Source organism: Mus caroli, unplaced genomic scaffold (genome assembly GCF_978045245.1).
Source record: "Mus caroli unplaced genomic scaffold, Mus_caroli_1 scaffold_15, whole genome shotgun sequence".
NCBI lineage: Eukaryota > Metazoa > Chordata > Mammalia > Rodentia > Muridae > Mus > Mus caroli.
In genome coordinates this window covers 99706989-99722626 of record NW_028227270.1, presented here as the reverse complement: position 1 = coordinate 99722626, position 15638 = coordinate 99706989, and the positions used below count along the sequence as shown (strand labels likewise).

The following is a 15638-nucleotide window of genomic DNA, read 5'->3' as shown; positions in this document are numbered from 1 at the left end:
TCTATTAACCCAGATGTGAAGAGCAGGCGTTCAGGGGCATCACAGCTACATAATCAATTAGAAGACAGACTGGGGTTTTCTTCTAGATATGAAACCTTGCCTTAAAAAAAAATCCAACCATGGGTGGCAAGATAACTCTGTTTGTACAGGTTAGTTAGCCTTACCAGCCTGCCAACCAGTGTCTCCTCTCTGGAGCCCATGGAAGGTAGAGGAGGACCAGCCCTGCAGAGTTGCCTGTGACTTCCGCATGCGTGCTCACATAGCACACACAAAATGCTAAATTAACATTTAAATCTTTACAGACTAAAACAGAGCATGTGTCTTTAACTTTTAAATCTTACTTAACTTCTGAGCATCACTTAGTCTTGCTGTAAATTAGGAGCTCTGAGAACTGGCCTAGGAAACAGAGCGGCGGGCACAGCTGTGTCTTGGGCTTGTGCACTGCCTTTTCTTACAGGTCTCTTTGTCTAAATACCTGATAAACTCACAAACTGTGTTGCTCTGTCTGGCCTTGAAATTCTTTTCTGGGGCAGAGGTAAAGATCTGCCCTTACCTGAGTACTGGCTCCTAAGGGGGAAGAGAGTTTCTCAGGCTGTGGTACCAGTGTCTCCTGGCCCAGCATCACTGTTGACACCCTGGGTCAATGCTTTTCAAACATTAGTTTGCATGCAAATCTCATGAATATTTTGTGGAAAAGTAGGTTGTAATTCAGTGGCTTGAGTTGCTCTAGGTGCTGGAAAAGGGAGGCATGGCATCTCAGGTTGCAGACAGGAAAAGCATCCACCTTCATGTCACCTTCACCTGTCAGAGCATGTGCTTACCCACGTGTGTCTCCTGTATCAGGAGAGCAAGGGTGAGAGAAAGAGAAAGGAGAGGGGTGGAGAGTGAGAGCAGCACTGTGATTGGCTGTGTATCTTCAAACTGGTGCCTGCTGGGGATCCTCAAAAGGGATCACAGTTCCTGAGGGTCAAGACTCACCAGGTGTTCTTTGTACAATCATGGCCCAGAAGTTGTGGGGTTCCTGTCTTTTCTCATTGTTTATGGCTGCCTTAGCTCAGGAGACTCTGAATCCTCAAAAATCGAAGGTAAGAGTATGTGTGTGTGTGTGTGTGTGTGTATGTGTATGTGTATGTGTATGTGTATGTGTGTGTGTGTGTGTGCTTCTCCTGCCCAAAATGTCACACAGAAGCACACACACACTGCTGACTCCCCCACCCCCACCAGTGGACCTAAACTGATTTCAAACACTTTCAGGGATCTCTCCTGTTCTTGAAGGGAGAGAGGCCTTCCTTTGCAGACTTCTGCCTCTGATGCTACGGCAGCTCTCCTACCTCCATGCATTGTGCTTTATTGTGTTTTCCCTGCATCTTCTTTGCTTCTCAGCACCTACTAGATCTTTGAACAAGTCCCCATCTGCTTTTGCCAGTCCCTCTTGATGGCCATCTGACAAGCCACTACCTGCCCTATTCCATGCTGATCTGTAACTTGGAGCAGCCCCATGGGTTCTAGGAAACAGTGGTTAAATAGCAAAGTGAGTTGGGAGGGAGGCTGGTTGTTCTCAGACCAGTTGAATCAAACCCAGAAGGAATGAATAGAGAAGTGGGCACTGGACTGGGATCCAAGGACTTGGGACTTAGGGGAAGAGGACTACTTTTTTTAGTGGCTACTAAGACACAGAGACTGAATTCAGAGGGTGGGGGTGGAGGGATATGGCAGGTGAAGACAGGGTTCGGCACTGTATAAGGGCTTCTCAGATTTCGGTGCTGCTCCAAGGAGCTGGACAGTCACCACACTGGCTTCACAACAGAAACATGTTGAAAACCTTAACCTCACTTGTGGCTTTAAAGAAGCCACATACACATCTTTTGCCAACTGCAGCTCCCTTCTGTAAAAGGTGAGGAGCAGTCTTATCACAGAGCACAGAGATTCCCAGACTTTAGCTAAACAGAACACACTGGTGATTGGGTCCCCCTTCTAGAGCTTTTGATCCAGTATGTCTTCTTGGAAGCCCAAGCATTTCCAAGATGCTCTCATGATGCTTAAGCCTGACCTTTGAGCTTTGACCTCTTTTACTGGGCATGTGAAGGGTAAGAATACATGTAAAATACTGACTGGTAGCTGTAAAGTCATGGTTTACCAACTATCGAGTGAGGTCACAGCTCCCCTGAGAGGGTACCATCTGTGGGCACCCGGATCTATTTACCACTGATTTCTACTTGGGTGTGGAATTCATCAAATAGAAATTCTTCAGTTCTTAGAATTTTAAGATATCGCATGAAAAATGTTCAAGTGCTTTGAAACTGCTGACAGGTGTTGAGGATTACTGTCTATCAGGTCGTACCATTCCAGTACTTGTGTTTTGTCACAGGTGGATTGCAACAAAGGGGTGACTGGCACCGTCTATGAGTATGGAGCCAACACCATAGATGGTGGGGAGTTTGTCCACTTCCAGCAGTATGCAGGAAAGTACATCCTCTTTGTCAACGTGGCGTCCTTCTGTGGCCTGACAGCTACGTACCCTGGTAAGAACTCAAATTTCAACTCTCTGTCAGCACTAGCTTGCCACATCACCATATTGTGACTGGAGGAGGATTTCTATGTTGCTGGGACTGAGGGATGAGGAAGCACAATGACTCTATGAGCTGGGGATGAATAGGAAGCCTAACTTCCCATTCTGCCACATTAATGCCACAACTATCTCCATGCTTGAGCTCCAAGGCTTTCCCCAAGATGTGTTGGAGCGCCATTAAGAACATATCTGTAGTTGAACAAGTGGACATTGTTGCCCAGCAACCACAGAGAACAAGGAAGCTTCTCAGAAAGGTATAGAAAACACTGAAGCCATGAGAGCTGGCGTCAGGTAGTGTGGAAAGTTAAGGAACTAGACTGCTGCTCTGGATTAAGAGCTGTCAGGAAACGAAGAAGGGGGCAATTATGTGCCTAGTTATCTTTAGAAATCGTACCTGGATGGTGAGAGAAACAGAAAGGCTGAAGCTGTAACCGGTAAAGCAGCAGCCATTTATATTGGCAGGGTGATATGTAGTCATTTTGTGGTGTAGACACCGTGTGTGTGTGTGTGTGTGTGTGTGTGTGTGTGTGTGTGTGTGTGTTCTAACATGACTGTGGAGCAGTCTTGATTTGTCATGGTTGTGTACTGTGATGTTGACATTCTGTAGTGTTGATAGAACACCAAACCCTCCCTGTGACTCCTAGGCCACAGTGGAGATTGGTTTGCCTAAGCCAAGAAGAGTGAGAATGGGAGTTATGACATAGATTATGTGGCTGGAGATATGGCTTAGTTGGCAGAGTGCTGACCTAGCACACACAAAGTCCTGGGCTTGGTCCTCAGCATTGTATAGCAGTGCACAAATCTGTCATCTCAGCCCTTGTGAGTTGGAAGCAGAAGGATTTGACGTTAGATCTCAGCCATTGGACTACTTCTTAAAACCCTGTATGAAAAGAAAAACAAACACACCAGGAGGCTAGGGAGATGGCTTGGGGCATAAAGGGCTTGTTGAAAACATATGAAGACCTGCATTCTATTCTCTAGAACCTACAACAATCCAAACACGGTAGAGGCGCATGCCTGTAAGCCTAGACCTGGGAGACAAGAGAGGAGGAGGCAGTTGGATTCTTGGGTCTGTCTGGCCAGCCAGTCTAACCAAGCGGTTAGATCTCAAAAAATATCATCTCTATCATAAGGGAAAAAATAAGGTGGGGATCAATAGAGGAAAGCATCAACAACCCTTGCTCTCCACACATGTACATCACATGCACACACACACACATGTGTGTGCACTCATGCATATAGTTACACACACACATACAAACCCCACACAACTTCCACCACTACCAGCAGCAGCAGCAGCAGCAGCAGCAGCAGCAGCAGCAGCAGCAACAGGAAGGAAGACGGAGCTTCTGTTTTAGGAGGTGCCCCAAACGACAGAGCAGAGGAGAAGGAAGGTTTTATCCCAGCAGCCGTAGCTGGCGTGAAGGCTCTTTGGAGATAGTGCTAAATACAGGAGAATGTTCCATCTCCCTGTTGTTCCCGTCTTTGAAGAATTTTACAGTATTATTGACCCAAATAAGGTCATATGAATTTCTACATGAATTGTACAAGAGATTGATACGTTTCTTGACGTGCTAAAAACTTTGCTGTTTTCAGAATGTCCAAGATAACTTCAGAAGTTTACTGACTCAAATGCCACAGGGAAATGAACCACAGTAATTTGGAATAAGTTTTCACAAATTGTGCATATTGACATTGTTATATATTTGACTAATGGAAAGTAGCAGGCCCTGTTCAGAAGCAGTTTTTGAGATAAGACCCCACTTTCAATGTCATGATCCTCCTGCCTCTGCCTCCCAGATGCTGGGGTAACACCTGTGAATGTTATTGCACTCTATCAATTTGTTTTAATGGAACTATAGTAATTACAAATTTCAGCAGTTTCTCCTTCCTAATACTATTTACATTTGTGTAATGCAATGTCTCATTTAGGACTCATGCATTATCTAATTTTGGCATTTTGAAGTTATCATTTAGAAGAGGATTCTTGGCTTAGCTGCAGTTATATTAAAATGCCACATCTACACACCCACACCCACACCTCCACATGCCCCACTGCAAGGCTTGCGCAGTGCTGGGCACGTGGTCTTCTCATGCTAATACAGTGATGCAGATCTCTAACCCAGCAGTGGGAAGGTAGAAGCCAGAGGATCAGAAGTTAAAAGTCATCTTTGGCTACACAGTGAGTTGTAAGCCATCCTAGTCAAACATGAAACACTGTCTCAAAGATGAGTTTCATATAGCATTATTAAACATACATTTTCATATAAAATATGCAAGAAATATATGGAAACTTGAAGACACTATCTGGGAAGACGTTCTTAGTGGAGACACCAGCTAGTGGAGTGGAGGCTGAGCTGTCTAGTTCTGAGGTGTAACTCTAAACTGAAAATAACTGAAGACAGAAGAGTGGCTCGGGTGAGCATAAAGCTAAGAGGCCCTGATCTATGAGGAACGTGAGGCCTCAGGGTGGAGAATGCTATGCAACCAGGCTTCATGGCATTTTGTTTTGTTTTGTTTTTTGTTTTTATTTTGTTTTGTTTTGTTTTGAGACACTGTCTCACTATATAGACTTAGTTAGATTAAACTTTACTATATGGATCAGGCTGACCTACAACTTATGGTCATGCCCCTGCCTCTGTCTCCCACTTGCTAGGATTAGAGCTAAGTACCACCATATGCAGTTCGATTCTGATTTATTGTTTCTATCACTTCTAATACGCAATAGCCGAGAGTCTTCTGGGAAAGTGGCAGGAGCATCAGAGGTGCCATCATGAAGCTTGGTGTGGGGGCAGGAGGGAGCACGCTCATTTTGTTTGCCTTTTCCTTATTTTCCATAAGCCTAGTCAGTCTGTGTCTGTTTACTTTTTTTTTTTTTTTAATTTTTTTTCTTTTGTTTCCGAGACAGGGTTTCTCTGTATAGCCCTGGCTGTCCTGGAACTCACTTTGTAGACCAGGTTGGCCTCGAACTCAGAAATCCACCTGCCTCTGCCTCCCAAGTGCTGAGATTAAAGGCGTGCAACACCACGCCCGGCGTCTGTTTACTTTAAGTAAGCTCTGTGTGCAAGGTGAAGAGCAGTTATTTGGGAAACCCTGTGCTGCAAAACCCGTAGCCGTGGAGATGAGTTCCCAGAGCCCTGTGTCCTTGCGACTGGCTCTGCCTACTTAAAGTCTACAGCTCTTCATCGTCCTCAGTGTAGTCACATGACAAGAGGGTCAGCACGGTGGGTCCTTCACATCTTGAGTACTGAGTAGGAAGTCTGCCAAGCTGTTCACCCTCTCCCTGCAGAGCTGAACACACTGCAGGAGGAGCTGAAGTCATTCAATGTCACTGTTTTGGGCTTTCCGTGCAACCAGTTTGGAAAACAAGAGCCTGGAAAGAACTCAGAGATTCTCCTTGGACTCAAGTGAGTGCTGTCTGGGGCCCCAGGGATACCCTTTCCTCATCTGCCTAGATACCTTCCCATTCTGGAGTCTTCCAGGGAAGGTGATAGAACAATGGGCTGAAGAATGTCGCCGTGACACCTTGAATTCCATCTAGCCCTCCTGGAAATGCCCAAGTACTCTTCCCACACTTGGCTTCATTGAGGGTGAGAATAGTGGAAGATGTAAGGAAAAGACATTCAGGGGAAAGGAAAAAACATAGGAAATGGTGATATACCTGGCAATCTGAAGTCAAAATATCCCCTTCCTAATGTTCTAGAATTCTTCAGTTCCACAAAGCTCCCTGCTTGGAATCTTGAGCCCAGAGACTCCTCTTTATCTTCTCTCTTTCCTCAGTCCTTTCTGTTCCTTTGTGAGGACCACTGGTAGTGATTCCTATTCCTCCTTGATTTAATTTGGATTCTCCTGAGAACACCTTATTTCACTGCAGGTATGTGCGTCCAGGCGGTGGCTATGTCCCCAATTTCCAGCTCTTTGAGAAGGGGGATGTGAACGGAGAAAATGAACAAAAGGTTTTTTCTTTCCTAAAGGTGAGTGAGCAAGCCTGGCCAGACAGAATTCTCTGAAAGCAACAGGGTTGGTATGGAGGATGGGCTAGGATTCGTAAAAGGGAATAAATTCATGGAAACGAGGCATTAGCTTCAAGCAGAGGAAACACACACAATAGCTCTGGAGTAGGCTAACATGCTCTGTTGAATGCTAATTGATTTGTTTATTTAATAATCATTAATCAAATCCCTACTTTATTCGAGGAACCATGAAATAAATATAAGTTAACCCTTATTAGTAGGTTAGTCTCTTACCTGAAGGATCTATTATAAAGTCAGGAGATGACAGAGACAAGGATAGGAGAGACTGCCAAAGGGTCAGAATAACAGAGTAGTACAACCACAGTCACCAGGAGAAGGCCCTTCCTCACACCGGTCACTTAGTCACTTGTCCCAAGAGAATGGTCTGCAGAACACAGCTGTCCCTGTGGATCTCTTCACCCATCCACAGTAAATTGGAACAAAAGAGCAACTTACCGAATATAAAAGGCAATTCTTTATTTCAATAAGTTAAGGCACTACATGGACTGTTTTTTGTAGCACAGAAAATACCATGCCAAAATATGGTGGCTCATAGCTATACTGCCAGTACTCGGGATGCAGAAGCAGGAGGATGGGTGTAAGTTCTAGGTTTAGTCTAAATAGTCCTTTCCAGACCAGCCACAGCTATGGAACAAGGCCCTAACTCAAAACAAACAAACTAGTGATATTATCTGTACAGAGCTGTGCAATATTTAAAAGTTCTATGTGGTGTGGTGGCTTATGCCTGAAATCTCAGCACTTGGAAAAGATATACACATGTATAAATATATATTATATATAATTATATAAATATACATGTATTTATATTTTTTTCAAGGGCTGACCTTAAGTTTGAAGAACCACCTGCCTCTGCCTCCCAAGTGCTGGGATTAAATGTATGAGCCACAATGCCAGACTGAAGTTATTCTTTTACTGAAACATCTAGATAAAAGCAAGAGACTAGAGGAGAGGTGGGAAAGTCGGGTGCTTTTCACTGTCACCTTCTAACCTGGTTAGAGTGGCCTTGGGTACTAATAGCAATACACTGATACATGTGGGATGGGCCAGAAGCACGTGAAGAGTTTAAAGCATTAAGATGTACAGTGGTGGGCAAAAGAGACTGGACAACATAGAAGCAGAAATGAGATCATCTTTCTGTTTTTCATATCTCTGCTCCAGAACTCCTGCCCTCCCACCTCTGAACTTTTTGGCTCTCCAGAACATCTCTTCTGGGATCCCATGAAGGTTCATGACATCCGCTGGAACTTTGAGAAGTTCCTGGTGGGTCCTGACGGAGTCCCTGTCATGCGCTGGTTCCACCATACTCCTGTCAGCACTGTCCAGTCAGACATCATGGAATACCTAAACCAAACCAGCACCCAGTAAGAAAGGCTTTACAAATCTTGTCTTTGTTCCACTCCGTCACCAGCCTCCATATGACCAAAGCCCACAGCACTGGCTGTGTCCCTACTGATGCATGTGCAATCCACAAAGATCCTAATCTATCATTCACAGCACTGGCCAGTTAAAAGAAGTGGGGATGGGTGGCCAGATCCTCTGGGTCCCAGCCTCTTCCCCTCCAAAGCTGGGCATGCTTTGTCAAGTTCTCCTTCTGTTTAGCCCTTTGGTACCACAGCACCTTGTAGTTTTCTTAGGGAATTTTGAAGGCTGAGAGCAGAAACCTCTCATCACATGAAGATAGGGCATTTCCACCAGGGTCCCAAGGTCCCTCTGGCTCATATCCTACCAGCCTTCCTGAGTGACTTCCTGTTTGTGCATTCAGGTCATGGCACCTGGCTACAGATGTCCTTCACACCAAATGATGTGGTTTGCTCTCACCCAGAGTTCTCCCACCTTTAAATTCATTCCTATGATCACTGTCTCTAATAATAATAGTAATAATCTAATAAACAATAAAAGAACTCACTGCAGCTGGACTCTGAGTGATGTTTTCAGTACAAATTGTGTACTTTCGTGACTTCCATGCTTACATCTTCAACATCCTGGATTTCTAGAAGTGTTATAGAATCTTCCTTGGTACTGCTTTTAGCACACATTGCTACTCAGATCTAAAGCACAGACCTATGTATGTAGCCCAGGCTAGCCTCGAGTTTCCAACTCTCCATTCCAGCATTCCAAGTAGCTAGGATTATAGGTACTGCAGTGAGGCTCAGGTCCCAGACTTTTAGAGCCAGACTCTCCATGCCTCCTATTCTGGTCATTTAGCTAAGCCTTATAAGCCAAAAGAGGACTTCTCGTGTCTAAAAGACTCTCTCTCTCTCTCAAATCAATTCATACTTATTGTTAAAATCTGAAAGCACACAAATACAGAGCAAAAAGCAACAAAACCTGATCTTGATCAGAGGAGCCACAGTCCTATGGGAAGTACTGCTGGTAACAGTCAGCTGGGACTTTGATAGAGTGTTTAGTAAGGGAAGTAGCTCTTCTGGTGTCTGTAGTTCTGGTCCTTGAGTGTCACAGGGCTACGTCTAGTGACAGGTTCTAGGGCTTGTCATAGCTCCAAGGATAGAGGACTATGGGGTTATGGCTCTGAGCCTGACAGTGTAGAGATTTTTTGCTCCAGGTGTTTAGGGTGGGGGCTTCTTACTCTGGACTTGCTTGCTGATAGTCTGCACGTGGGAGCAATTGTGATCTTTGGTGTTTATCTGGAGCTGGTGGTGGTAGCAATGAGTACCAGCTACAGGTCCCAAGCCTTAGGTACTGGGGTTCCACAGCTAGTGTTGCAGCTTTTGAGTTATGGGTGGTCAAGCCCCTTGGTTCTTGCAGCAGCTAATGTTACAACATCTGGGCCTAGGAATTTGAGACACTAGTTGGGCTTGGAGGCTCCCTGAAACTCTTCAGCAATAGAGCCTTCACTCTCTCACCTTCGCGCCCTCACAGCCCACATGCACTGTGCCTGAGAATCTGGGAGATCTCAATTCTGCTGCTAGTCTGAAAAATACAGATACAATGCCTCTGATCAGGAGAAATTAAACACCATTCTGAGGAACCTACTTAGTCTTAGCCTGTCTTAGTCAGGGTTTCTATTCCTGCACAAAACATCATGACCAAGAAGCAAATTGGGGAGGAAAGGGTTTATTCAACTTACATTTCCACACTGCTGTTCATCACCAAAGGAAGTCAGGACTGGAACTCAAGCAGGTCAGGAAGCAGGAGCTGATGCAGAGGCCGTGGAGGGATGTTACTTACTGGCTTGCTCAGCTTGCTCTCTTATAGAACACAAGACTACCAGACCAAGGATGGCACCACCCATAATGGACCCTCCCCACCTGATCACTAATTGAGAAAATGCCTTACAGCTGGATCTCAGGGAGATCAGGGAAATGTCCTCACCTGAAGCTCCTTTCTCTGTGATAACTCCAGCTGGTGTCATGTTGACATAAAACCAGCCCATACACCTACATTAGTTTTTTGTTCTGCCATGTGGCCAAATACAAAAGCAACTTAAGGGAAGAAGGGATTTTCTTTGGTTCATGATTGATCATGCTTCTGACAGCTTGGTGGTATTTCCCTGGCAGCAAAAGTGAGAGCTCAGCAGGACAGGCTGTACCTCATAAGGCCTGCCTTGCAGTGGCCTACATCCTGAAGGTCCCACATCCTCCCCAAAAGCCACCATAAGCTGGGGTCCGCATGGACCTGTCATATCCAAACCTAAAGATCGCCAAAGCCAGGGGAAGCAGAAACAGACATTTCCTTGCTCTGTGAGATGTGGATGTAGGTTTTGGGTATGTGGCCAAATGATAACAATTATGGTAATATTGTAAAAAGTCCTTATAAAAGGAACAACCCTTTTTGTTTTCCATTTCTCTCCTCACCCAGTTCCTATGACTGATCTATAGTTCTCAAGGAAAATTAATGCGCAACACCTTCTAGAAAGGGCTAGGTGTGTCTTAGGCACTCCAGCTTGTTGCGGTACTCCAAATATTATCTCCTAGTTATCACCACCACAAGTATTACTGTTGGAAAAATTTCCTTAAGCCAAAAAGTCCCCACAACCTATGGTGTAATCAGAAAAGCTGTGGTTACCCCACAAACAATCTAATGGGAAGTTAGCATCACTAAGAGTGTGGGTCACAAAATCTTTAACGAGGGTCGTTACTCGTTGAACCAGGTTCTGGGACAATACACCCACTTAATCCCTGGAAATTCCCAGTTTCCCTGTTGCATTTTGAAGCCGGTGGCAGAAAGTTCTGTTCTAGGGATTCTTTATTCAGACTTAATGCAATCCTTCTGCCTCAGCCTTCCCAGTGTTGGCATTGCATGTGTACACCACCTCAGAAGACAGAGGTCTCCCCACCCCTCACACCAGCCTTCTGCTGGGACTCTCCACGGCCTCCCCAGCCTAAAGCACCGTCAGCTTCCCGGCTGAAGCACAGCCCTCCACTTCTACTCCGAGGGAACCAAGCCATTCTAGCCTTCGGTGTCCAGGGTGTGGGCTCCAGCCTACCCCAAATCCCTTTCCAGATCATCCGAGTGAGCACGTCTTTATGGTTCTTTGAATCAGTCTGAAGAGGTTCAAAGAGGTTATTACCCTGCAGATGCCTGTAGCTGAAGATCGCCTTTACGCCTGCCCAGTCGCCAGCAAATCTGGCAAGAGAGCGCGCTACATATAGCGGTGTACTTTTTAGGCAACTCCTCAGCCAACGATTTGCACAGCACACAGGAGCTCACATACGCGCCGCACCTACATATTTATCTACTTTGCCATAGTGGTCTTTGTCAGTTACTCCATAGCCAGATTTTTCTCCCTTAAATGCCCGTCCTTGTGATTTTAAATTAAAAAAAAAAAAAAAAATCTGACCCTGACTCTCCTCGTGATGTCTTCAATCTGACCAGAGAAAACGCGGCATCTTTTCGCAACCGCTTCTTCTCTGTAAAACAAACAAACAAAAACAAAACTAAAAAACAACAACAACAAAATCAAAAGCATCTAACAAACAAACAAACCAAAAACGGGCATCATTAGATCAATTAAACTAACTCCCCCCCCACCTCCCGCCTCCACCGAACAGAAATAAAGTGGGATAGATTTATCCGTCTTTCTCACCTGCCACAGCGTGGCTCCATGGCTTAGCTGGTTAAAGCGCCTGTCTCGTAAACAGGAGATCCTGGGTTCGACTCCCAGTGGGGCCTTCCGTTTTCACATCTTGCTAGTAGAAGCGCAATTGTTATATAAAGTTACTATATTTACAAAATTGTAACCTGATATGGTGGTCCCACTTTTTAAAAACAACACAGTTTTTATGGAGATAAACCGGATTCAAAACTTGGCCAAAGAATAACTCACGGACCTCAATCACTTTTCATAAATTTACATTAAACTGTAGTAAGCTTTAGGGGCAGCCAAAATCATAGATACGCATGATCGATCCAGACCCTAAACATCTCCAGCGCAATCAGCCACTGTGAAGGAAAACTAGAACGTTTGGAGGACGAGGTGGGGCGCTCCATCCAATCATCGCTTTCCTTTTTATGTTGTAGGAGAAGAGCCTCCGGGCTTCCATGTGCAGTTGACCACCAAATTACACCTCCAGTTCTATCTTTCACTTTGTGAAGAGGACATTAGGAAGAACACCCCAATTACCTCTTAAGGAAATGTTCAGAAAGCATTACAAGTCATAGACGAAAAGCTAAAATTTCCTAGATCCAAGTATGTCTAGAGAAAAGGATATTGAGGCAGGGCAGAAAGAGCGCCTTGGAAAACTGTGCTGAACATCCAAGCCAGCTGAGTCCACCGAGTGCTTTATAAAAGGTTCATGCCTCTTTTCCCATTGTCTCATCCACTAACTCAACCAACATTAACTGTCTGCCTTTTATGTGGTAGGTGTATTTCCAAAGAGGAACTATACCTGTGAACAGAGCTAATGGAAACTCTGGGGAGCCTTGCATGCCAGTGGAAGAGTGGCATATACACAAGCATGAATATGTGCAGAGTAACTGTCAGCTACTGATGAAGTCTGGGGCAGAGGGATGAACTGAAGAAAGAATATGGGCTATATACCAGGTGGGGCAAGTACTGAGAGAGTATCCTGTCAAATAAAACCACTGGCAAGTGTTCTTAATTTTTTTATACATTTATTTGTGTGTGTGTGTGTGCATGCACGTGTGTGCAAGTATGTGGGTATGTGGAGGTCAGAGGACAACTTGTGGGAGTCAATTCTCCCACCATGTGAGTTCTGGGGACAACTATATCATCAGGCTTGGTGGTGGGTGCTTGTACCCCTTGAGCCACCTCACTGGCCCTGTTTTTAATTCTTTTACCCAATGGAAGCTGTTGCAGTATTACCAGTATATCACGGTAAGTACCACATGTAGCAATGTAAAATAATAAGAAATTGCCCTAAGCTGTGTCTGGATCTCACCTCTGGCCATTTTGTTGGGGACCCTGTTGAAGTAGGTACCAGTCTCCATTTTCTACCCTCAGCTGCTGCACACGGTGGTTGAGGCACCATTGACAAATTATTTTAGCTCCATGGGCATGAGTTACAAGCTCACCAAGTAGAGTTGACTGGAGTGGGCAGATAAATGCACATAAAATATCTGAAATGGACATCTGACCCATAAATAAGTGGTTAATTAAGTTCAGTATGTGGTAAGATAATTGTTCTACTCTTTAAAATAATTGTTTGTGCAAAAGGTCAGTGGCTCTCCCTACACATGCCTTTTTTTTTTTGGACAGGGTTTCTCTGTATAGCCCTGGCTGCCCTGGAACTCACTCTGTAGACCAGGCTGGTCTCAAACTCAGAGATCCACTTGTCTCTGCCTTCCTAGTGCTGGGAATAAAGTTGTATTCCACCACTGCCTGGTTTGTCCCTTATTTTAAATGTATGAATGAACATTCTAAGCATGTTTTGATGTAAACACCCCTCCCCCCCAAAGATAAGTCTTTAATCCCCTATATCTGGTATTAATGAGATTTTGTTTGGAAATAAACTCTTTCTTTGCATAAATAGTCAACTTTTACTGTTGTCTTGTTTTATTCTGTTTTGCTGTGGAATAGGATTCCTTACAGCCCAGGCTGACTTTGAATCCTGATCCTGACGTCTTCAACTCCCAAACGCATCCTGCTTCACCTAGCAGGAAGAGTGAGCTCTGAGTTTTGATAAGGATTTTACTGTGTTAAGGTGGGACATGTGCCTTGAGCTTTTGTGAATGTAAAGAGGAAGATTTAGATTCAGGGACAGGCACATAAGGGAAAGACCCTGTGAAGATGGAGACAGATTGCAGAGACTTGTCACAGACAAGGAGACTTGTCACAGCCAAGTAGCTTGTGTTAAATAAGCATGATAGGAGGCCACTGTTTCAGATCAAGTTTCTCCATAGAACAGGCACAAATAAAAACTAAAGTCTCCCTGCTGAAATGTGTCACTGAGGGAGGATTGGAGCTCAGAGTCAGAGAAATTAAATATACAAAGGCTTTATTTATTTATTTATTTTTAAAATCATGAGCGGGACTAGCCAGGCTAGCTGTGTGTATTAGAGGCTGGTGACCACTCATTAGGAGTCTGTCCTCTCATGGGATACTGGAGATTGAGGCCTTACGCTTTGGATGGTTATGTGCCTGAGAACAGCCATTAAATTCTTCAGAGAGGTATCTGTGCTGTGGTATATAATCATAGGCTTGGTTGCTGTACAAGCTCACTAAATGGTTGTGACCTGTTGACTGTTGAGCAAAGATTTGTTTTTGTACACAGAGTGGAGGTATTGGTCAAAAGGCAGACGCCCTTATTCTGTCAAAAGATCATTGAAAGCTGTTGGTTATCCATCATCACTTGGACTCCTATGCTTAATAAACACTGTTGGTTTTGAGTGATTCGCACAATAACATTTGAAGCCTGACATGCTGGCTCACTCATGCCTGTAACCTCAGCACATGAGAGGCAGAGACAGGAGACTTATTTAAAGACAGCCTGGGTTACATAGAGCAACCCTAGCTTACCCCCCCCCCTCCAACCCCAAACAACCAATAATAACAACCTTTGTATTCTCCACCACAATCAAAGACAGCTAGTGTTCTGTTTTTTAAGACCTGTATGTCTGTGCCCACATGTTGGTAGTGGGATATGTCTAGTTGTTAGTTTGTCCTCCCAGAATGAAGCTATTGATCATCCAATAGTGCGTTATCGAGGTGGGTCTATTCATTTGTTATAGAGTCACTGAATTGACAGCTGGTCCTCGGATGCTCTCAGAAACAACATTTCCTAGGGCATTTTGGACTTGTTATGGCTATTACTTTATTACTTTGGATTCCTATAGCCCACAACCGTGGCAGTGAAATAAACAGAACAATATAGTAGGTAGCTAGGTCTATCAGGCTGGTTGAGACAAGCCTGTAACTTGTGGCAATCATTCCTAAGTTCCTCCAATGCAGAGATTACAGGCATGTACCACTATACCCTCTTTAATGGGATTTACTCTTAAATGTCTTAAATTTGAAAGAGCTATAAAACTCCTAGCAACCCGATCCAATATCGAAAGAAGTTTAACGATATTCTGAATCTGTTAATTCTCTGGTTGGCTACAGATAGAAGCCCTGTAAAGGGTTCGTGATCTATTTACTCAAACTCCGCCACCTTCTGGTAGACATCTGAGTCTGCAATTCCTGGTCAATTGACCATGGATCAAACCCCAAGTGCCCAGAGACTTGAGGCTTATCCCAGCAGAGGCTTTGACCTCAGGAAAACAAGATGCCACAGAACTGTTTGAAACCTCTAGATTTGTGTCATTTTCTAGAGGGTCACTAGGTAATTGACAGATTTATGATATTAGGCACAGTTTTAGCTTTGTGTAATGCATTGTGATAGGCATTTAAAAAAACGTCTTGTAAAGAGGTACTGAAGCAAAAGGAGAAAGATCTCAAAGGGCTCCTGCCTCATTAAACTCATGGTGTACGACAACTGTCCTTTGATAAAATTATAGGTTTGAAACAATATATCAGCCACTAAAGGCTCGCAAAAACATTTGCCCTCTCTGAGGCTCGAACTCAGGACCTTCAGATTATGAGACTGACGCGCTGCCTACTGCGCTAAGAAGGC

The 15638-nt window shown here is 44.5% G+C and overlaps 1 protein-coding gene and 2 non-coding genes across 4 annotated transcripts; 2 read left to right on the top strand and 1 right to left on the bottom strand.

The window, feature by feature from the left end:
• The first annotated feature begins 935 nt into the window (after positions 1-935).
• Gpx6 (glutathione peroxidase 6) lies at positions 936-8513 on the top strand. Of its 2 annotated transcripts, XM_085830793.1 has the most exons (6): positions 936-1085; positions 2369-2522; positions 5859-5976; positions 6444-6543; positions 7762-7964; positions 8366-8513. In XM_085830793.1, exons 1-6 carry the CDS (start codon positions 999-1001, stop codon positions 8403-8405), a joined length of 702 nt encoding a protein of 233 aa, XP_085686919.1. In that variant the 5' UTR covers positions 936-998; the 3' UTR covers positions 8406-8513. The 2 variants fall into 2 exon arrangements, with proteins under 2 accessions (XP_085686919.1, XP_021036393.1); XM_021180734.3 differs by having other exon boundaries at positions 7762-8513.
• Positions 8514-11662: 3149 nt separating this feature from the next.
• Trnat-cgu (transfer RNA threonine (anticodon CGU)) lies at positions 11663-11736 on the top strand. The gene has a single exon. It is a non-coding gene; the product is annotated as a tRNA-Thr (tRNA).
• A 3829-nt stretch (positions 11737-15565) lies between these two features.
• Trnam-cau (transfer RNA methionine (anticodon CAU)) lies at positions 15566-15638 on the bottom strand. Its single transcript has one exon. It is a non-coding gene; the product is annotated as a tRNA-Met (tRNA).